At 46.2% G+C, this 23,951-nt stretch overlaps 1 protein-coding gene across 1 annotated transcript in view; it reads left to right on the forward strand.

Annotated features, from left to right (window-relative positions):
* The window catches only part of LOC140454400 (beta-1,3-galactosyl-O-glycosyl-glycoprotein beta-1,6-N-acetylglucosaminyltransferase 3-like), a 161,818-nt gene that overhangs the window by 129,980 nt on the left and 7,887 nt on the right, over positions 1-23,951 (forward strand). Inside the window, exons 3-4 of the mRNA XM_072549096.1 lie at positions 12,960-12,989; positions 15,953-16,540. Coding sequence (XP_072405197.1) covers positions 12,960-12,989; positions 15,953-16,540 — 618 coding nt within the window. The remainder of the gene's footprint in view (positions 1-12,959; positions 12,990-15,952; positions 16,541-23,951) is intronic.

Here is a 23,951-nt window from a genome sequence, read left to right on the forward strand (position 1 = left end):
CTTTTAAAAGGATGTTGTGAGACTTGAAAGAGTTCAGAAAAGATTCACAAGAATGTTGCCAGGGTTGGAGGATTTGAGCTGTAGGGAGGGGTTGAACAGGCTGGGGCTGTTCTCCCTGGAGCGTCGGAGGCTGTGGGGTGACTGTATAGAGGTTTATAGAGTCATGAGGGGCATGGATAGGATAAATAGACAAATGGGGTGGGGAAGTCCAGAATTAGAGGGCATAGGTTTAGGGTAAGAAGGCAAAGGTATAAAAGAGACGTGAGGGGCAACTTTTTCACACAGAAGGTGGTTCATGTATGGAATGAGCTGCCAGAGGATGTGGTGGAGGCTGGTACAATTGCAACATTGAAAAAGCATCTGAATGGGTATATCAATAGGAAAGGTTTGGAGGAAGATGGGCCGGGTGCTGGCCGGTGGGGCTAGATTGGGTTGGGATATCTGGATGAGTTGGACCGAAGGGTCTGTTTCTGTGCTGTACATCTCTATGACCCGATGACTCTAAATGGACGGAGTGGACAAGCTCAATCTCAGGTGTCCTACTCCACCTCCATCTTGGAATTGCCGCTATTTTAAAATCACTATTTTAACTGCAGTGTAAGAATAAAGTGCGTTTTGCTTCAAGCCTATCAATGTGTCCAAATGAATTGCCTCTGGAACACAATGACTTACACTTGCCTTTAGAAAATACGAAATAACTATTCTTTCACGAGTTATTCTTCTCCTTTTTACTTAAAGAACCTCTTTGGACGCATCCTAACCTTCTCAGCCAAGGCCATCCCATGCCCCCTTTTGGCTTTCCTGATTTCTTCGTCAGTAAAACCCTGCATTCCCTGTATATATCCAGGGATTCCCTTGGTCCCAGTTGCCGGTACCTCAGCCATACCTCATTCGTTTTCTGGTCAAAGCCTCTATATCTTTTGTCATTCAGGGTTCCCTATTCCTGTCAACCTTGCCTTTCACCTTCATAGGAACATATAGACCTTGAACTCCAGCGAGCTCACTTTTAAAGGCCTCCCACTTGCTGGAGGTCCCTTTACCTGCAAACAAACTACTCCAATCAACCCCTGCAAGCTCCTGTCTAATTCCATCAAAATTCACCTTGCTCCAATTTAGAACTTGAACCTGTGGACCAGTTCCTCTCCATAACTACTTTAAAATTAATAGGACTGGTCCCAAAGTGCACCCCCACTATCACCTCCATCACCCTATTTCCCATGAGTAGGTCGGGTTTTGTCCCTTCCTGAGTATGATCCTCTATATATTGCTTGAAGAAACTTTTATGAATGCTTTTAACAAATTCATTTGCTCGCTTGAACCTATTCCACTCTTTCATAAGTTTATGGCTGATAAGTCTATGTTTTGAGTTCCCATCTTCCCAGTGTAACTTTAGATTCTTGTTATGCAAGGGAATAAATCTACCTGTGACTTAAAAATATCCATTGTCCTCACCTCTCCCACTTTCTCGGACAGACAATTCCAAAGTTACACACCCGAACAAAGAATTCTCTTCATCTCCGTCCAAAAAGTGTGACCCCTCACTAATTTTATAAACATGGTCCCTAAATCTGAACTCACCCACAAGAAGAAACATCCATTCCACATTCACTGTATCAAGATCACTAAGAGGATCTCTCCAGTTTGATCAGATCACTCTTAACTCGTCTAAACTCCAGCAGAAACAAACCCAGTCTGAGCACCTATCCCGATTGCACAAGCCACTCATTCAAAGTACTCATCGAGTAAACCTCCTCTGAACTGTCCTTAAAGCATTTACATCCTCTTTCAAAATAAGGGACTGTTGAAATGAATTATACGTTCAGAGTTAAATAGAATTATTATACCGTAGTAATAGAAAAACAGCGGGTTTCAATTAATGAACCTTGTACCAAGTGAACCTTATGCATCCTAGAGGTTAGTGTCAGTAAGAATCTGAAAACAGCAGTTAGTGCCATCAAGTCATTCCAAATAGGCCTTGGGGCCAAGAGAGGTTTAGAGGCAGGGAGGTGATGGTCACTGACAAGGGATGGGGCAAAACATTGACAGACTAAATGATCTCTGACGAAGTGAAGTCTAATGAATCTTGGGAAATTCAAAGAATTTGCATTAATGCATCTACAACCGAATTAACAACCTCTTTTAAGACTCTGGGATGAAGACAGAAGGTGATGAGACCTATTATCAGTTTGCTGAGTCCAGCCTCCTTAGTGACTGTAATTACATTGTGTTCATCCCTCCCTCCTACTTCCTGACTTACAGTTGGGTTGACACGGAGGAGCACATGCAGTATTCTCTAGGGAGATACTTGCTCACGCATGGGTGAATGCGATTGGTTGAAGTGTTTCAATCATGCATCTTCTTTCCATGTCTACTCAGTTTCACTGGATGTTGAGATTTGGAGGGATAGAGTGGGGGTGGGAGGGAAAGTCTGAGGGTGAGAGAGAGATTGTGACCTGGAGAAGAGAGAGATTGATGTCCAGTCTGATGGTGGTTGGGGCTGGTGGAGGTGGTGCGGAGAATGGTGGTGATGTTCAGATTCAGAGAGGAGGGGAGAGGGTGAGGGAGATTGGGATGATGATGCAGACAATCTGGGACTGTACATGTGCTCAGTTCTGAGTCAGCATGCAGACACAGTTGGCCTGAAGTTTCAATGTCAGCAAAACAGTGTCTTACCACTATTACTGAAATGCTTTTTGTATCTTCTATAGTGAAGATAGAAGCAAAGTACTAATTCATTTAATTCGCCATTTCCTTAACATCTATGGATGAAGGATTTATGCCAGAAACATCGATTCTCCTGCTCCTTGGATGCTGTCTGACCTGATGTGCTTTTCCAGCTCTGCACTTTTTGCCCCCTATCATCTCCCAATAACTCAATATTCTCACTCCCTAGAGGAGTGACACTCACATTGCGTACATGTTTTGTTTTTAAATACTCATGGAAACTCTTGCTTTGTTGTTTTTAAGATTTTGAGTTGGGTTCTGAGATTCCAATTTCGTCCTTCTAATTAACCTTTTTCTCTGCCATAATTTATTTTCTAATCAATCATCTGACCTGCCACCCATCTTTGCAATATCCTCAAGTTGGACGGTTTCTTCAACTTTTCAGTCAACCACAGAAAGTGAGTCCTCCCTTTAAAGTCTCTTGTTTCAGTCAGAATCTACTTCTTCTGAATATTCTGAGGTATCCTCTTAAATCTCTGCCATCACTGTCTCTACTGATCTCTCTCTGAGCCAGTTATGCCATTCACTTCAGCTGGCTTAGTTTACATGCCCGCAGAGTGGACCTTGTTTAAGTTTGAAATACTTACCTCAGAGTCAATCTTCTTCCATTCAAATTGGATGGAAAATTGAATCATATTGTGATGGCTGCTACGTAGGAGTGCCTTTACACTGAGATTGTTTCATAAATCCTGTCACATTACACAGTATCAATAAGATGATAATAACATAACCTTCTGTCTGGTTGCTCCAGAACACGCAGCTCTAAGATGCTTTCTCGAAGGTCATCAATAACCTCTCATCCACGTTACTGCTGCCAACCTGATTTACACAGTCTTTGTGTAGATTCAAGTCAGCAGTGATGATTGCCATCTCACTATCACAAGCAGCCAATATCTCTTCATGTCTACCATCAGGGGCCTGGACCATCTCTGACACCTCCCTCCCCTTCCTGGTCCTCTTCATCTCCATTAGTGACGACCGACTTGACACTGACATTTTTTACAAACACACCGACCCCCACAGCTACCGGGATTACACCTCTTCCCACCCTATCTCTTGCAAAAATGCCATCCCGTATTCCCAAATTTTTTCCGCCTCCTCCGTATCTGCTCCCAGGAGGACCGGTTCCACCATAGAACACACCAGATGGCCTCCTTCTTTAGAGACCGCAATTTCCCTTACCACCTGGTTAAAGATGCCCTCCAACGCATCTTGTCCACATCCCGCACCTCCGCCCTCAGACCCCACCCCACCAACCGTAAGAAGGACAGAACGCCCCTGGTGCTCACCTTCCACCCTACAAACCTTCGCATAAACCAAATCATCTGCCGACATTTCCGCCACCTCCAAAAAGACCCCACCACCAGGGATATGTTTCCCTCCCCACCCCTTTCCGCCTTCCGCAAAGACCGTTCCCTCCGTGTCTACCTGGTCAGGTCAACACCCCCCTATGACCCACCCTCCCATTCTGACCCTTTCCCCTGCCACCGCAGGAACTGTAAAACCTGTGCCCACACCTCCTCCCTCACCTCTATCCAAGGCCCTAAAGGAGCCTTCCACATCCATCAAAGTTTTACTTGCACATCCACCAATATCATTTATTGTATCCGTTGCTCCCGATGTGGTCTCCTCTACATTGGGGAGACTGGGCGCCTCCTAGCAGAGCGCTTTAGGGAACATCTCCGAGACACCCGCACCAATCAACCAAACCGCCCCGTGGCCCAACATTTCAACTCCCCCTCCCACTCTGCCAAGGACATGGAGGTCCTGGGCCTCCTTCACCGCCGATCCCTCACCACCAGACGCCTGGAGGAAGAACGCCTCATCTTCCTCCTCGGAACACTTCAACCCCAGGGCATCAATGTGGACTTCAACAGCTTCCTCATTTCCCCTTCCCCCACCTCATCCTCGTTTCAAACTTCCAGTTCAGCCCTGTCCCCTTGACTTGTCCGGACTTGTCCGAACTGCCTAGCTCCGTTTCCACCTATCCACTCCACCCTCCCCTCCCTGACCTATCACCTTCATCTCCTCCCCCACTCACCCATTGTACTCTATGCTACTCTCTCCCCACCTCCCCCCCCCCCTTCTCTAGCTTATCTCTCCACACTTCAGGCTCACTGCCTTTATTTCTGATGAAGGGCTCTTGCCCGAAACGTCGATTTAGCTGCTTGTTGGATGCTGCCTGAACTGCTGTGCTCTTCCAGCACCACTAATCCAGAATTTGGTTTCCAGCATCTGCAGTTATTGTTTTTAACATCAGGGGGCCTATCGATCAGCCCCTTGAGTGGCTGCTATCCCCTAACTGTCCTCATGCTGTATTTATTTACATCAATGTGTGCTATGGATTTGTTTAAGTTGACACAAAAGCTGCCCACGTTCAGATACAGAGCTATTATTTTGATTTGTTTAAATACAAACATATTGGACAGGTTCATACGAACAGAAACCATTTATATTTGTATCTTGGGAAAACGGTCTGTCTTTATGTTGCCCATCAAAAGAAGCCAAAGCCTTTTCAACAGGGCAAATGAGAGGGATTTAAATTGCATGCCCATTTCCAAAACACAAACTTTCATGTCTGGAAACTGAGCTGTCTGAGTTGATGTTACTCAGCAAATGAAGATTAAAATATCTGCTCCAAAATGGGGGTGGCAGAGCTGCTTATTGAAGCCAGTGGAGAGAAAGTAGAGTTAACATTTCAAGTCCAATTCTGCAAAAGGGTCAAAATGTTAACTCCACGGGTCTGGCAGCATCGGTAGAGAGATTGCAGAGAGAAATATCCAGCAATTTCTATTTGTGTTTCAGATTTCCAACATCCACAGTTCTTTCTTTTATATTATTGAAAATAGTGACTGTCCATTTGATTATCTCCTGTTTACAATATCTAATTTATCCAGACTGCGTCTTAATCCAAACTTTTAGCACCAAATACCAATGAGCATTCAATGGGCATTCAATACTGTCTCACATGCCACCTGACTTACTGTCTGTTTGGCTTGTTGCATTAGCCCTTGAGTAAGTCAGTTACGCAGCACAGGGACAAAGAGAGTCAGTATTTCACAAGTTTACAGGTGGACAACAGACTTATTAACTGTTTGTCTCTGTCTTGTAGTAATTAGCTATTTGAACATTTTATATTGGACAAATGCTGAGCATTCAGGTCCTTGATAATCAAATAAAATGGAAGGAACTGCAGATACTGTAAATCAGAAACAAAAACAGAAATTGTTGGAAAAGCTCAGCAGGTCTGGCAGCATTTGTGCAGAGAAATCAGAGTTAACGTTTTGAATCCAGTGACCAGAAACCAAACTTTGGTCTCAAGAATTCTGGTTGGAAATCCATCGAATGTGACAATTCTGTCCCCGACCCAGAGTTCCGATCTCTGAAACTCTCCAGAGCAACTTGATGGAATGTGACTGTGACAGATTCATCGCACATAATCATGGAATTCTGTCGCTCAGCTGGTACAGAGCTGCAATCTTCACAGAAGATCTTTGCCAAATCTATGTGTTTCCTGAGTCACATCCTTCCTTCACATTTCAGAGGATGGCTTTGATAAATAAATGAAGATTGGATAATGCAGATTGCTGAGCTGGTACAAGGATGAGCTGGTCATTCTGTCTTGAGTGTATCCGGATCGTTGGGAAAAGGGGCAGTATAATCAGGCCTGACTCTATTGTGTCAATGCATTTCAATGGGGGTAATTGTGTCTGTTTGGGGGCAAAAGCTGGATGGTTGAGGTTGAATTGCAGAGTCCAGTTGGTGGGAGTAATTAGAATGTGTGGGTGGTGATGTTTTCTGGTCAGTTCTGGTTTGGAGGATGGTTCTAACAGTCAAGGTGTTTGACAGGTCAGATGAGGGGAGGGTAGGGGGTGGGGCTGAAATCGGATGATCCATGATGTATGTTTGTAATTTCAGCTGACAGGGTTCGGAGGGTCTGGAGGTTTGTGCGGCTGGATCTGGAGGTTAGCTTACTCACTCGGTCACTGAGTATTCAGAAGGTAATGTGTGGGTTTGGATAGTAATCACATGGACAAAGGAACAGAATGATAGATGGGAAAGGGGACTCAGTGTGTGTGATGATGCTATCAGGAGTTTAGTTACCCAAGAGGTGGTTGAAGCCTAGATTTAGCAAACAGCTACCAGGAAACTAACGAGGAGTTTGCAATGTCTGTGACTGAAACTCAGTGCAGAAGGCAGAGGATTGCTTTGAAATGTCTAAATAAACCAAGGTAAGATATCACAGGCTGGGGAGCTGGTACATAGGTAGGCTGGGAGTTAAGCCTTGGGTGTTCTTGATGGTCAGGGAGAAGGGTCGGCAGAGGGTCATGGGAATTTGAAACGTGCAAGTCATATCATCAGGATTTCCATATGTATCTTACTTACATATCTAATCTTTAGTGATCCAGGGACCATGATAGTTCCAAAATATCCCATATCACTTCCATCTGTGTTTCAAATGTCAGCACAGAGAAAATATTCACTGTCCTGTGTCCTCAGCAAGATTTTATTGCTCACTGAACAAAGTATTTATTGTTGAAATAAAACCAATTCTAGAAACAGGTGCATTGTTCATTGCAGTTTATTATGTTCAGAGGGAAGGGCAGACTAAACTCAATGATGAAACATTCTTGCAATCAATTTATTTTGTTTGTTTGCCTTGTTCTGAGCCAATGGAAATGCATTATTTTCAATTGTAGCTTGATTTGGCTTGGTAGCTGGGCTTTAATTGCAAAACCCTCATATTCATTCCCCAAATTTACACAGGCTTTACCTGCTTAAACTGTAGCCATTTGAGTAGGATCTGGCCCTTGTACAAAACTTGAACATGAACATCAGTCCTGAGCTTCCAGAACAGAACTAGGGGGAGGTTCTGTCATTCAGAGGAGACCTTAAATTGTCATGAAAACTGAACATTGAACTCAAAATGTTAACTCTGTCTGTCTGTCTGTCTCTCTTTCCACAGACGCTGCAAACTTGCAGCATTCTCTCAGCACTTACTCTTTTTCCTTGTTTTAAATTGTCTCCCACCTGCACTCTCAAATGTCTTTATTGTTTAATGTATCAGCCATGGATTACTTGTGAACAGTGTACCCTAAGACACAGATATGAACGGCTTTACCTTCAGATCTGACTAAAGGCAAAAACTGTGCATGTTGGAAATCAAAACAAACATCGAAAATGCTGGAGAAACTCAGCAGGTCTGACAGCATCTGTGGAATGAGAAACAGAGTTCTGAGGAACAGTCACACTAGACTCAGTGTGAACTGTGTTTCTCTTGGCACAGATGTTACTAGAGCCTCTGAATTTCTCAGGCATGATTTGAATTTGGTTCTTTCAGATCTCCAGTTCCATCTGCAGTTCTTTGTTTTCCTTTCTATTTGCAATATATTATAAAATATTTCAAAACACAAAATAAAGCCCCATTTCCTATGCAAAAACTGCAGTCATTCCAAAAACAAAAAAGACTCAGCAGGTCTGGCAGCATCTGTGGAGAGAAATCAGGAGTTAATGTTTTGGATCCAGTGATCCTTGCTCAGAACAAAATCTGTCAATGATTTTTCTTACAAACAAGCACAATATAACAAATAACCATTAATATTCCAGGAGGCACATTCCACCATTAAGTCAAGGTTCCAGAAAGACATACCTAGATAATTATTGAGTGCTTTCAAATAATTAGGACAAAACACATTTGTCATTAGTTCAAAATCCCATACATTTTACACACACACATATATTTTACATCGGGTCTTTTGCAGCATCTCCCAATTGAGGCGACCTGCAAATACATCCAAGCTGTCACTGATGCCTCTTTCTCCAGATTAGACTTGTTTATATCATTCACCCATACCAAGGAGAGCCAAGCAACCTGGGCAGTGGGATTCTCTGCCATCACTACCTTCCCCCAGCTGTAGGGTGCCATAGCCTGTACCCATGTTGCTTTCAGACTGCTCTATCACCAACCTGCAGAGCTGGAGAGTGGAAAGGTTTTGTCACTTCAACAATGTTTAACTTATATGGAACCATCGATGCCAGAGTTTGGAGGATTGTTTCAGACCGTCTTGGAGCTGCCGTGATGTTGATGTAGAAGACAAGTCCTGAGATCCTGCCTCCTTCCAAAGGCCTTGGGCCACAGAAGAAGAGTTGCAGGGAATTAAATGAAAAATTCTCTAAATTTGGTTCATAACATGTTTTTCTTTTCTTGTTATTCTTTCCTGGGATGTGGCTTTTTTGGTAAGGCTGCCATTTGTTTTCCATCCATTATTACCTTTGAACTGAGTGTCTTACTTGACTATTTCAGATGTCAGTTAAGAGCCAACGTAATTGCCATGGATCTGGAATTTCACTAATAAACCTGTAATCTGAGAATCAACAGTGATTATATGGTCATCATAGACTAGTTTTTAAATCCAGATTTTATTGAATTCATATTTCACCATCAACTGTGGTAGTATTCGACACCATGATTTCCAAAACAGTGGGTTAGTGCTCAGGATGACCACATGACAATAATGCCATAAGAAACAGGAACAGGAGTAGGCCCTTAAGCTCTTGATCCTGCTCCACCATTCAATAGGATCGTGACTGATCCAACATTCCTCACTTTCACCTTCCTGTGCTTTCCCTGGAAGCCTTGATTCCCTGACTGATCAAGAATCTATCCATCTCAGCCTTAAATATACACAAGGACTCTGCCCCCACAAAGGGCCACTGTGACAAGGACTTCCAAAGACACAAAGAGAAGAAATTCTTCCTTGTTTCAGTCTTAAACTGACACCCCTTGATTCTGAGACCATGCTTTCTGGTCCTAGCCTCCCCCATGACGAGAAATCTCCTCCCAGCATTTTCCCTCTAAAACCCGTTAAGAATCCCATATTTTTCAGTTAGATCATTCTTCTAAGTTCCAGTGAGTAGAGTCCCAACCTGTTTAGCATTTGCTATTTAGACAATCCCTGCTCTCTGGGGATTAGCCTAGCAGACCTTCTCTCAACTGCCTCCAATGAAATTTCCCCAAACAAAGGGACCAAAACTGCCCACATTACTCGAGACTGATAGAAGTTTATAAAAGAATGATGGGTATGGATAGAGTTAATGCTAGTTGTCTTTTCCCAAGGGTGGGCATTTCAAGACGAGGGGGCATATTTTTAAAGTGAGAGGAAAGAGATTTTAAAAGATGAGGAACTTTCTTTATGCATGTGGAATGAACTTCCTGAGAAAAGGGAGGATGTGGGTACAATTATAAGGTTTAAAAGACATTTGGATAAGTACATGAGTGGGAAAGGGTTGGAGGGCTATGGGCCAGGAGCAGGCAGGTGGAACTAGTTTAATTTCGGATAATGTTTGGCAAAGCTTTGTTGGACCGGAGAGTCTGTTTCCGTGTTGTATGGCTCTGTGGTCTCACCAGTAAGTAATCCCTACTCTTACACTCCAATCTCCTTGAAATGAGGGTCTATGAATGTTATCAAGCTGCTCGTGCGTCCCTGAGGCAACGGCAAAATTAAAATACAATACTGCCCATGCTTCCACCAGGGCCATAGTTGAACAATCATAACTCAACCACTTCAAGATGAGTTGGAAGCTCCAGTGGGGCATTGCAGTATCGATCAGAAATGGGGCACTATGCCTTTCTCAAGTGCAGTCGACAAACAGGGTGTGGACTGTAGGCGGAGGAAATAGGGGATCAGCAGTAATCTTCTGAGAGTGAAGATGAAGATAAAGACAAGGACATTGAACAGGGTGAACATACATGAGCGCAGGCATACCTACATTATAGAGTAATGCACTGTCAAAGACAAGCAAACATAAAGAATCGAATTGCAACACACGTCGAGGATGAATAAACTGGGTTTAGACTTCCTCATGTATAATTGTTTTTGGTTATATGGTAGCAACCATGGTTCGGGCAAAATATATGTGGACCAAGTTATTTTTGTAATCATCCAACCCATTCCTGTTGTTGAGTAAATGTTTTCTTAATCATATTAATATATGCTTGTGAAGGTAAAGTCCACATAGTCTGAGTAGACCATGGGTTGTTCTCATGACAGAGAGATGTGTACACTCAGTTTGTACTGTTTAGTATCTACACATCATAGACCCTTCAAACTGTTGAGGAGAGAGCAGCAGTCAGTGAGAAAGGGACACTAACATAGCTTGCTGCTAAACTTCGGTAGTTTTATAGCCTGCAGTCAAAATATGTAATTCAGTGTAATGTCAACTCTCACAATAGTAAGTTAAGAGCATTCCTGAGGCATTTTATAAGAATGATCCCAGGAATGAAAGGTTTGTCACATGAGGAGTGGCTGAGGACTCTGGGTCTGGACTCAATGGAGTTCAGAAGATTGAGGGAGATCTGATTGAAACTTACAGAATACTGAGACCCCGTGGTAGACTGGATATGGAAAGGTGTTTCCACGAGTAGGAGAGACTAGAACCAGAGGACATAGCCTCAGAATGAAAAGGTGAGGCTTTAAAGCTGAGAGAAGCTATAAACCGGTAAGCCTGACATTGGTGGCGGGCAAGTTGTTAGAGGGAATCCTGACGGACAGGACTTACATGTATTTGGAAAGGCAAGGACTGATTAGGAATAGTCAACATGACTTTGTGTGTGGGAATTCATGTCTCACTAACTTGACTGAGTTTGTTCAGAGAAGTAACAAAGAGGATTGATGAGGGCAGAGCAGTAGACGCAATCTATGTGGACTTCAGTAAGGCGTTCGACAAGGATCCCCATGGTAGACTGGTTAGCAAGGTTAGATCTCATGGAGTACAAGCAGAACTAGCCATTTGGATACTGAACTGACTTTGAGGTAAAAGACAGAGGGCGGTGGTGGAGAGTTGCTTTTCAGACTCGAGGCCTGCGACAGTGGTGTGCCACAAGGATCGGTGCTGGATCCACTGCTTTTCATCATTTATATAATGATTTGGATGTGAACATAGGGGATACAGTTCGTAAGTTTGCAGATGACACCAAAACTAGAGGTGTAGTGGATGGCAAAGAAGGTTACCTCAAAGTACAACAGGACCTTGATGAGATGGGCCAATGGGCTGAGGAGTGGTGTGTGTATGGAATGAGCTGCCAGAGGAAGTGGTGGAGGCTGTTACAATTACAGCATTTAAAGGGCATCAGGATTGGTATATGATGAGGAAAGGTGCAGAGGGATATGGGCCAAGTGCAGGCAATTGAGTCAAGATTAGGTGAGGAGAACTGCTTGGCATGGACACGTTGGATTGATGGGACTGTTTCTGTGTTGTACATCTCTATATCCCCCTCCACCCAGTACACTCCTCCCTATCTCTTTAACCTCATCCAGCCCTGACACCTTCTCTATCTCCTGAACCTCCTCCGCCCCCTACACCCCACCCTATCTCTGAAACCTCCTCCAGTCCCAATAACCTTCTCTTAGCTGTAACATCAATGCTCATTATCACTCCATGATGTCAGCCCTCCTGCGATTCCAGCCTCTTGACCATCCCCTGATTCCATCACTCCACCAGCCTTCAGCTGCTTGGGCCCTCCATGTTATCATCTCATAAGACTTTGAGCAATTTGCATTTCCCTTCTCTGATGAAGCCTGTCCATTTTTTCCAGGAAACAATGTTATATCTGTTGTGGATTTACTCGAGTAATTCAGGAAGGGTCCCTCAACAGCACTTTGTAAACCCAACATCAATATCACCTTGAAGACAAGGCCAGCAATATGATGCAACACTACTCCTTCTGCAGTTACTCTCCACTTCACCCTTAATCCCAACTTTGAAAATAATCATCCTTCCTTCAGTTTTTCTGGGACAGAATCCTGGAACTCTCTCCCATGTGACTTTGCATTGGTGGTCAGGGTTCTTAAAACACAAGGACAGTGGAGTTAAAGAGGACAGTTCCTTATCATTTATGCCGGAGAGATTCGGGGGATGGGTAACAAGGCTATCCCAGCCAGCGATGCCCACCTCATGTGAATCCACAAACAAGTATGTCGTTGTGATGTTCCATGGGAATGCACATTACATTCCTGTTCCGAGGGATACACAGGAACAGTAGGAAATGAGACTTGGTTGAATCAGTCAAAGAGCCAAGATGTTTCACATCAGTGTTCCAGCGAGATGTGGACAGTTACAAGGGGAGTCAGGGTGAAACAATACCTGCTGGAGTGTGATGACCTTCATTGTTCAGCTCTCTGAATATTGGAGTTGGGATGGTGTGCTGAGGTTGGACAGGAAGTTGGTAAGACCAGTTCTGGAAGACTGTGTCCTGTTCTGCTCAAGCTGCTGTAGGAAGGATATTATTAAAATGGAGACGGTTCAGAAAAGATTGACCAGGATGATGCCAGGAGTGCAGGGTTTGAGATATAAAAATAGACTGGAGAGGCTGGGGACATTTTACAAAGAACATTACAGCACAGGAACAGGCCCTTCAACCCTCCAAGCCTGCACTGACACATTTTGCCTTCCATATTAAAACTGTCTTCACCTACAGGATCCGTATTCCCCTGTTCCCTTCCTATTCATGCCTGCTGCTGGATGCTTCTTGAAAACTCCAATTGTGTCTGCTTCCATTGTCTGTTCTGGCAGTGTGTTCCATGAACTCACCACCCCTTCCATGATAAACATGCCTCACATATCTCTTTTAAACACCCCCCTGACCCCTGCACCTTGAACCTGTGTCCCCGAGTAACTGATTCTTCCACCCTGAGAAAAGGCCTCATACTTTCCACCCTATCCATGCCATTCACAATCTTATAAACTTCTATAAGGTCACCCCTCAACCTCCTGCATTCCAGTGAACACAAACCCAGTCTATCCAATCTTTCTTCACAGGTAAAATCCCCCATTCCAGACAACGTCCTGGTAAACATTTTTTGTCCCCTCTCTGAAGGATCCACATCAGAACTGTATGTGTTTTTCACTGCAGCATAGGAAATTGAGGGGTGACCTTGCTGAGGTTTATAAAATCATGACAGTGATTGATAAGGTGAATGACAAGGGTCTTTTCCCTAGTGTGGGGGAGTTCAGACTCAGGGCCATGTTTGTAAGGTCAGAGGAAAAAGATTTAAAAATTGAGGAGCGACTCTTTTTTCCCTAGAGTGGTTTGTGATGGAATGAACTTCCAGATGAAGTAATGTATGTGGGCACAGTTACAATGTTTAAAAGATGCCATCTCTTGATGCCAGTCGTTTTTTTTTCTCTATTCTGTGCTACTGAATGCCCAAATTTCTGTGACATGCATTTCTGGAGGACTAACATGGCAAGGGAGTACATGTTAAATAGGAGGATCCTTGCAAGCACAGAAGATTAGACGGATCCTGGTTTGTGTGTTCCAGCCATCCGTGAAGGCAGCAGGATAGGCAGGTAAGGGAATTAAGAAGGATCAAAGCCACTGAATACATGAGCAGGGAGGTGTCATGTTGGAGCTTTACAGGATTTTGGTGAGACCACAGCTGGAATACTGTGTGCAGTTCTGGTCACCGCATGATAGGAAGGATGTGATTGTACTGGAGGGGGTGCAAAGGAGAACCACCAGGATGTTGCATTAGATTGAGCATTGCTTAACCTGCAGGAGTGTGTGTGTGTGTGTGTGTGTGTGTGGCTATGGTAACCCACCTAGCCTGCACATCCCCGGACATTATGGGCAATTCAGCATGGCCAATCCACCTAACCTGAACATTTTTGAAATCAGAGCACCCGAAGGGTACCCAAGCAGACAACATGCAAAACTCCACACAGCCACCCAAGGCTGGAATCAAACTCTGGTTCCTGGCACTGTGCTCCAGCAATGCTAACCTCTGAGCCACTCTCGGCCAGGGGTTTTTTTTTGGATCCATATCAACTTGCTGTGCTCAGATTCACAGCTTTATTATGAACGGTCAAATCACCATAATTCCAATTTCGCATCAGAGAAAGAGAGAGAGAGAGAGAGAGAGATGACGGGTGGTGAAGTTTGATTTAATTTGACTTACTATTGTCACTTTTTCTTCAAATAAATTCATGGGATGGTGGCACCATTGGCCAGGCCAGTGTTTATTGGCCATCCCGAATAGCCCAGAGGGCAGTTAAGAGTCACAGTACAAACAGGTCCTTCCCGTCTCCTGGTCCTCTCTTCATCCAAGGGTTACCCCTCCCACAGGTTCCTTCCTGAAAGAGCATCTCAGCCCAGGCTGGGGTGTGGGTTATTGGACTTGGCTGGCTCTGTGTTCTCTCTGGTTGTAGGTTCTCCGATCCAGACTGTACACCATCGCGATCCTCTCGTTTACTCCATCCGGGCGACACCAGTCCAGGAACGGCCGGAGAGAAGCAGAGACCGGGGAAGGAAACGCCTGTAGCCAGGCAGGCAATCGGGAGCGAGGGGAGCCCGGACTCCGAGAGAGAAACAACGGAACATTGGCTGGGTGTCATCCAGAGGAGGGTGGGAGGAGTTACTGAGAGAGACAGAGAGAGGGAGAGGAGTTACCGAGAGAGGGAGAGAGGAGTTACTGAGGGACAGAGAGAGAGAGAGAGGGAGGAGTTACTGTGTGTGTGTGAGAGAGAGTAGTTACCGAGAGAGGGAGGAGGGGAGTTACTGAGGGACAGAGAAAGAGAGAGAGGAGTTAATGTGTGTGTGTGTGAGAGAGAGGAGTTACAGAGAGAGAGGAAAGAGATAGAGGAGTTACAGAGGGAGAGAGGAGATACAGAGGGAGCGAGAGGAGTTACTGAGGGAGAGGGATGAGTTAGTGGAGGAGAGGGATTACAAAGGGAGAGGAGTTATAGAGGGAAAGGGATTACAAAGGGCTAACGGAGAGAGGGAGAGGTGTTAAAGTGGGAGAGGAATTCCAGAGGGAGAGCAGTTCCAGGGAGAGAGGGAGTGAAAGTCGGAGTCATTCGTTGAATCTTGGGGAAAAGGAAAGACAAGAGTCTAACAAGGAGAGGGGACTGGCTGGTGCGACCTCTCCAGCAAATTGCAGTCACTCCTTCCCCACAGCCTGGTGGAGGCAGTGCTGCCCAGCACAGAGAGCATCCATTCTGCATTTGCCTATCGCCTGAAGGCTAGGGACACTGCCCTCTGGAAAGTGCCATGCCCAAGCTGAGCCAGCGTTATGCCCACTGGTCGTGCCTCAGATCAGCGCTGTGTGTGCTCAGTGTGGTCTTGTTGTGCCAATGGCTGCTGCTCCAGAGAGGAGGGGGCCGGCTGACCCTCAGGCTGGTGAAACCAGGCGCCAGTCCAATGCAAGAGCCCCTCCTCCTGGTCGAGGAGAACTCCACCTGCTGGCAGATCATCCAGGGGGACAGGCAGGAGGTGGAAAGAGCCCTCCTCAACTCCATTACTGTCTCCCTCAAGCACCAAGCCATCACTGAGGGAGATTATCTGAACATGACCCGAAATTGCAGATCGTTTGTGAGGGCCCGCAAGTATATCACTGTCCCCCTGAGCCCTGAGGAGGAAGACTTCCCCTTGGCTTACTCCATGGTCATCCACCAGAGCATTGAGATGTTCGAGAGGCTTCTACGGAGCATTTACACCCCACAGAATATCTACTGTATCCACGTGGACCGCAAATCCCCGAGTCAATTTCATGCGGCCGTTCGGGCCATCGCGTCGTGTATCCACAATGTCTTTGTCGCAGCCAAGCTGGAGTGGGTCACCTATGCTGGCTGGAGCAGAGTTCAGGCAGATCTCAACTGCATGAAGGAGCTGCTGGAGAGCCCTGTCCCCTGGAGGTACTTCATCGACGTGTGTGGCCAAGACTTCCCCCTGAAGACCAACCGGGAGATAGTCCGCAGCCTCAGAGCTCTGAACGGCTTCAACGTGATTGAGTCAGATCCTGCACCAGGGTTCAAAAAGGTAACCGCCTTCCTGTCTGCTGGGCCTCTCTCCATCCAAGTGTTTTCCATCCTCCCTCCCTCTCTCTCCCCCCTCCAGTTCTTCACTCCTGCCTGTTACAAAGGGGTTACGGAAGGGTAACCCCTTTGTAACTCCTCTCCTTCTATAACCCCTCTCCCTTTTGTAATCCCTTTCCTCCACTAACTTATCTCTCTCCCTCAGTAACTCTTCTCTCTCCCTCTGTAACAAAGAGAGACAGGGTTGTTAGAACAGTTCAATTGCATGGAGGGAGGTTCAGAATGTACAAAGGAATATAGGAGGAGTTGGAGAGTTGAGCTGCAAACAGAATAGAAGGGCAATTGACGTTTCAGGTCGGAAACTTGCATCAGAACCCGGGGCGAGGAAGGGGCTGCAGAATGGGGGTGTGGGGCTGGGGAAAGGTAGGTGGGATGGCGATTGGTGGATGCAGGGAGAAGGTGGCTGTGATTGGACAGTGGGTAGGGTGGAGCAGATGGGTGGAAGCGAACATGGTCAGGTGAAAGGGATGGGGTAGAAAGAGGAGGCTGAGCCTGGGATAAGGAGGGATATAGACTGATTACAAGAGTATACAGGAATGTAGGTAGGTTAAGAGTGTAGGAGAAAGTGAGGACTACAGATACTGGAGATCAGAGTCAAGAGTGTGGCACTGGAAAAGCACAGCGGGTCAGGCAGCATCTGAAGAATCAATGTTTCGGACATAAGCCCTTCATCAGGAATGAGGTTTGTGGACCAGGGGGCCGAGAGATAAGTGGGATGGGTGTGGGGCTGGGGGTGGAAGGTAGCTGGGAATGTGATAGATGAAGGTATCGGTGGGGTGGGGGGTGGGGTGGGGGGGGGGGTTGTGGAAGGTCAAGTGGACAGGTGGGAAGGAAGATGGCCCAGTCAGGAGGGTGGTGCTAAGTTGGAGGCTTGGGACTGTGATAAGGTGGGGTGGGGAAATGATGAAACTAGTGAAATCAACATTGCAACCAGGCGGATCAGGGTTCCAAGGTGGAATATCCAGGCATCAGGACCTGCATTCCCTTGGTGGGAGGGGGAGTTAGTGTTCCGCCACGGGGTGGTGGGGTTGGTTGGTGTGGGTGTCCCAGAGATGTTCTCTGAAACAATCCGCATGTAAGAGTTCTGTCTCCCCAATGTAGAGGACACCACATTGGGTGCAATGATGCAGTAGATGACATTGGTGGAGGTACAAGTATATTTGTCAGATGTGGAAGGATCCTTTGGAGCCTTGGACGGAGGTGGGGGGGGGGAGGTGTGGGTGCAGGTTTTGCACTTTTCAGAGGCCAGGGAAGGTGGGTTGTTGAGGGGTGTGGATCTGACAAGGCAGTTGCAGAGGGAATAGTCTCTGAAATGCAGATGGACTGCAGAGGGAAATATGTCCCTAATGGTGCAGTCTGTTTGTAAGTGGCAGAAGTGGTGGAGGATAATGCAATGTGTCCGGATGTTGGTGGGGTAGAAGGTGAGGACCAAGGGGTTCTGTCCCTGTTGCGTTGGGAGGGGTGTGGTTCAAGGGTGAAGGTACAGAAAATGGAGCAGATGCACTGGAGGGCATTGTCAACCATGTGGGAGAGGAAATTGTAGTTTTTGGAGGTAGGACACCATATGGGATGTTCTGTGGTGGAATTGGTCCTCCTGGGAACAGATGCAGCAGAGGCAGAGAAATTGGGAATAAGGGATAGTGTTTTTACAGGGGTAGGGTGGGAGGAGGTGTATTCCAGGTAGCTGTGGGAGTTGGTGGGTTCGTCGTAGATGTCCGCAGTTAGTCGGTTGCCAGAGATGGAGATGGAGAGGTCCAGGAAGGGGAAGGAGGTGGCTCAGTGGTAAGCACTGCTGCCTCACAGCACCAGGGTCCCAGGTTCGATTCCAGCCTTGGATGACTGTCTGTGTGGAGTTTGCACATTCTCCCCGTGTCTGCGTGGGTTTCCTCCGAGTGCTCCGGTTTCCTCCCACAGTCCAAAGATGTGCAGGTCAGGTGAATTGGCCATGCTAAATTGCCCATAGTGTTAGGTACAATAGTCAGAGGGAAATAAGTCTGGGTGGGTTACTCTCCGGAGGGTCAGTGTAGACTTGTTGGGCCGAAGGGCCTGTTTCTACACTGTAGGTAATCTAATCTAAAGGTGTCCGAGATTGTCCGGGTGAATTTGAGGTCAGGTTGGAAGGTGATGGTAGAATTAGAATTAATGAACTTTTCAACCACCTCATGCAAATACGAGGTAGTGCCAATCCAGTCATCAATGTAGTGGAGGAAAAGGTGGGGAATGGTGCTGATGGATGAAGAGGCAGGCATAGTTGGGGCCTATGTGGGTGCTTATGGCAACCCCTGAAGAGATAAGAGTGAACAAAAAAGAATGTAGGTTTGGTTCAGAGCATGTAAAGGATTATTCTTAGGTTGATAGTGAAATAGTCTCACAAACTTGATTGAGTTTTTTGAATTGATTGATGAGGATTGATGAGGGCAGAGCGGTAAATGTGATCTACATGGATTTCAGTGAGGTATTCAACAAGGTTCCCCATGGGAGACTGATTAGCAAGGTTGGATCTCATGGAATATAGGGAGAACTAGCCTTTTGGATACAGAACTGGCTCAAAAGGTAGAAGACAGAGGGTGGTGATGGAGGATTGTTTTTCAGACTGGAGACCTGTGACCAGTGGAGTGCCATAAGAATCGGTGCTGGGCCCTCTACTTTTTGTCATTTACATAAATGATTTGGATGCGAGCGTAAGAGGTACAGTTAGTAAGTTTGCAGTTGACACCAAAATTGAAGGTGTAGTGGACAGCAAAGAGGGTTACCTCAGATTACAACAGGATCTGGACCAGATGGGCCAATGGCTGAGAAGTGGCAGATGGAGTTTAATTCAGATAAATGCGAGGTGCTGCATTTTGGGAAAGCAAATCTTAGCAGGACGTATACACTTAATGGTAAGGTCCTTGGGAGTGTTGCTGAACAGAGACCTTGGAGTGCAGGTTCATAGCTCCTTGAAAGCAGAGTCACAGTGAAGGCAATGTTTGGTATACGCTCCTTTATTGATCAGAATATGGAGTACAGGAGTTGGGAGGTCATGTTGCGGATGTACAGGACATTGGTAAGGCCACTGTTGTAATATTGCGTGCAATTCTGGTCTCTTTCCTATTGGAAAGATGTTGTGAAACTTGAAAGGATTCCAAAATGATTTACAAGGATGTTGCCAGGGTTGGAGGATTTGAGCTATAGGGAGAGGTGGAACAGGCTGAGGTGGTTTTCCCTGGAATGTTGGAGGCTGAGGGGTAACCTTATAGACGTTTACAAAATTATGAGGGGCATGGATAGGATAAATAGACAAAGTCTTTTCCCTGGGGTCGGGGAGTACAGAACTAGAGGACATAGGTTTCGGGTGAGAGGGAAAAGATATAAAAGAGACCTGAGGGGCAACATTTTCATGGAGAGTGTGGTACGCGTTTGGAATGAGCTGCCAGAGGATGTGGTGGAGGCTGGTACAATTGCAACATTTAAGAGGCATTTGGATGGGTATATGAAGAGGAAGGGTTTGGAGGGATATGGGCCGGGTGCTGGCAGGTGGAACTGGATTGGGTCGGGATATCTGGTCAGACCGAAGGATCTGTTTCCATGCTGTACATCTCTATGACTGTTAGTGGGTACTGCAGATGCTGGAGATTACAGTCAAGGTTAGAACAGTGTTGGAAGAGCATAGCAGGTCAGGCAGCATCCGAGGAGCAGGAAACCCCGACATCAAGAATAACTTCCCAGAGACCATTGTCCAGTCACCAACTCACCATTTTGTTTACACATGGAGTCCTTGACACGGATGCAGCTTCCTCAGAGCCAGCTCAGAGTGAACAGAACATCTGATCGTCTTGTTTATTTTTTTTCAGAAGCAGCCTCAGGAGTAGCAGTCGAAGTCGTCCCCAGGTGTAGGTAGGCCCAGGCAGCAGCAGCAGGGGTGCAGGCGCGGTCCAGGCTTCAGTCGGAGGAGCAGGCCCAGACTGTAGCAGCAGTGGTGGTAGTAGCTGCCTGTGCAGCTGAGCACAGCTTCAAATTAACAGAAATAAGCAGAAAGAAACCCCAGAAAACAAATCACAACAAACTATGAAAAAAAATTAAAAATAAACTCCTCCTCAGTAGGAAGACACCAACAGCAGCACATAAGACACACCGAGGCTGTTTCGAAGTCAGTCTCCTCTCCTCGAGAGGATTGAAGAGTCCTTCATATGCTGATCCAGCTCCCCTCGAGCCAGCTCTCAGTGAGCAGATCCCTTGACATGCCTGTTTATTTTTCTTCCACTTCCACCCGACAGCAGTCATGCTTATTTTTCCCTCGTACCCATGTCAAGTGTGTAGGTGTTTTTCACTGCATCTGACAAGTGTGTGAATCTTAATTTATGTGGGAAATAGAACTCACTCACTTCAATAATTTCAGTCCAAGACAAGATCTGCAGCAGCAGTATCATCTGATATACTCTTGCAAGAGTGATGTCTACAAGGTAGGCACACAGTACAAAACCTTGATACAATTCATTTCCCTTTCCCTCCTCCCACTACTCGAAACCCAGTGCCCATTCCTCTTGTTTATCTCTTGCCTTATCTGGCCTTGTGCGTAACAGTACAGGTTTTGCTTGGCCATTTCACCACATCCCTCTGTGGTCTATTGTTAGCGTATATCTACCTTCACTGCCATCTGCTTCCTTGCTTGCTAAAGCAACATTTCCTCTCATTCTTCATCCACACTGAGCCTTATGACCTCTTGATTGTGGTTTTTGTTTTTGCAGAAGCGGGAAACAGATGCTTATAACTGTTTGTACAAGTATATCCAGCTTAACCTACACTCCCCTTCCTCTTTCATGATTCAGCTTTGTGATTTTCGCAGACAACATTAATAATTGCTCCTCACAATTTATATTCCATCACCAGGAAGAAAGGAAACAGACAGTCCTGTTTATTTCTATTTTATTAAACAATTCACAGTTTATACAAACAATTACATTTATAGCTGTATACAGAGAAACAGCAATTTTACAAGGGAGGGGAATGACAAAGCCAAGCCCCAAACCCTGACATTCAACCGGTTTTCAGGGAAATGAAGACAAACCTCAAACCCCAGTTTCAATCATTACAAACAGTAACAATGACATTCATACATATAAGACAGTCCACTTGTGTAAGAAACAGTGCATACAATACAGACCCCCAAAAAACCAGCAAGTCTTCCCACCCCACCCACCCCAATCCCTCCCACCTTCCGGCCGCTCTAAGGCAGCCCGCCCCTATATACCTTCCGGCTCTCGATCTGCCATGACACACCTTTCGACTACCTCGAGGACAGCCTGCCCCGTTACCCGCCCGGGGCGGCAGCGCTGAGGACTGCTTTTGGCTCTCTGTCTGCCCCTACTTACCATTGGGCTCTCATCACCCCAATGCACCGTCCGGCCAGTGGACTACCCCGACACACCTTCCATCACCTCTAGGACAGCCCGTCCCCTTCCCTGGGACGACAGCGTGCAGGGTAGCCCACAAGCCTTCCGGATCTCAGCCTGTCCCTATGCGCCTTCTGGCTCTTGGCTGCTCTGAGACATCTTCCGACCACCTGTAGGACAGCCCATCCAGATTACCCCTTCTCAGGACGACTGCGCTCAGAATGGCCTCCCCATCTACTGGCTCTCGGGGCAACTGGCATCAGGGTGGCCTACCCACCCTCTGGTTCTCGGGGTGACAGCTTTCAAGACGACCCATGAACGTCCCAGCTCACAGTAAGGCCTGCCAGACCCAGGGACACACAAGACAGTGCAGGTGATAAGCCCAACAAGAAACACAATAGAGTTAATTGTGAAAAAACGGAGTCCTTTCTGGTACACAGAGACTAAATATAGAGTCTTCAAAAAAATAGAGTTCTCAGGAACAGAGTCCACTCCAGTTTACAACATGTGTTGTCAGAAATAGAGTCCACTGCTAAAAACAGAGTCTACAACCAAGGGCAGAGTCCACTCCCAAAGGCAGCAAATGCACACCCCACAGCACACAGGTGTTCAGTCTCCATGGAGTCCTGGCACATCCTTGGAGAGCCAGGCCCACTCACAGGAACACAGTACATTGTAAAGGTGGTTAACTCACAGGGGTTTTGGTCCACTCCTGAAGGGAAGGTCTTCTCCCAAACTCCAGGATACAGCAAGTGCTCACCTTCCAGCACGCACACATGTGTTCAATCTTCAGAAGCCCAGGCTCAGGGCTGGGCCTCCCCATAGGAACAGGTCCTCTGGTAAAATGTATGTCTTCCACAAGGGTTCAGTCCAAACAATGAGGACACATACAAAAAACAAAGAAAACTGGAGTACAAGGACTAAGCCCTACCACAAAATTAACATTATCCTTTTCTCAAAAGTGAAGAAAAGAGTAACACACAGACTATAACCAGTCAGTGAAACAACAGTCCCCTAATGAGAACTGAGTTACACCTGAAACACAGTATGTGCATCAGGAGTTTAACAATCAGTCCTCCCTAAAGGAATGCCAGTTAACAAACTGGCTAAATAATTCAGCCAGTTCAGTAATCTGGTTTCCCCCATACAAAAACCAAGCAGAAACCAACAGTAACACACTGACTGTGACCCAGCCAGCACAGAGTCAGTCCCCGAAATCAAGAAGACCTCTGAATCTCCTGTTTATAAATTTTATTAAACAGTTACAAAACAATTTACAAAAACAGTTAACATTTACAACTGTATACAAGAGATAGAAATTTTACAAGGGAGAGGAGCATTCCCCTATTTATTTTATTAAACAAGTACAAAAAAGAGGTTACTGCACAACAGTTAACATTTACAGCTGCATACATCAGCAAATTTACAAGGGAGAGGAGCAGCAAAGCTAGGCCCCAAACCTTACCATTCAACCAGTTTACATGGAATTGAGGACAAACCACAAATCCCAGTTTCAAATATGAAAAGACAGCAACAATGACATTTATGCATAAGACAATCCTGTTACGTTAAAAAGTGCAGATAATACAGACCCAGCAAGCCCCCATCCCTCCCAACTTCCGACCACTCTCAGGCAGCCTGCCCCTACACACCTTCCGGCTCTCGGTCCACTCTGACACACCTTTCGACCACCTCTAGGACTGCCCGCCCCAGTACCCACCTGGGGTGACAGCGCTGAGGACGGCTACCCACCTTCTAGCTCTTGGTCTGCCCCTACGTACCATTGGGCTCTCACCCACCCCGATGGGCCATCTGGCCAGTGGGCTATCCTGGCACACCTTTCGGTCACCTCTAGGACAGCCCCCCCCCTTCCCTTGGACGACAGCGTGCAGGGCAGCCCACAAGCCTTCTGGATCTCAGCCCGCCCCTACGCGCTTTCTGGCTCTCGGCTGCTCTGACACAGCTTTCGACCACCTCTAGGAC

The sequence above is a fragment of the Chiloscyllium punctatum genome, chromosome 29, assembly GCF_047496795.1.
Source record: "Chiloscyllium punctatum isolate Juve2018m chromosome 29, sChiPun1.3, whole genome shotgun sequence".
Taxonomy (NCBI): Eukaryota; Metazoa; Chordata; class Chondrichthyes; order Orectolobiformes; family Hemiscylliidae; genus Chiloscyllium; species Chiloscyllium punctatum.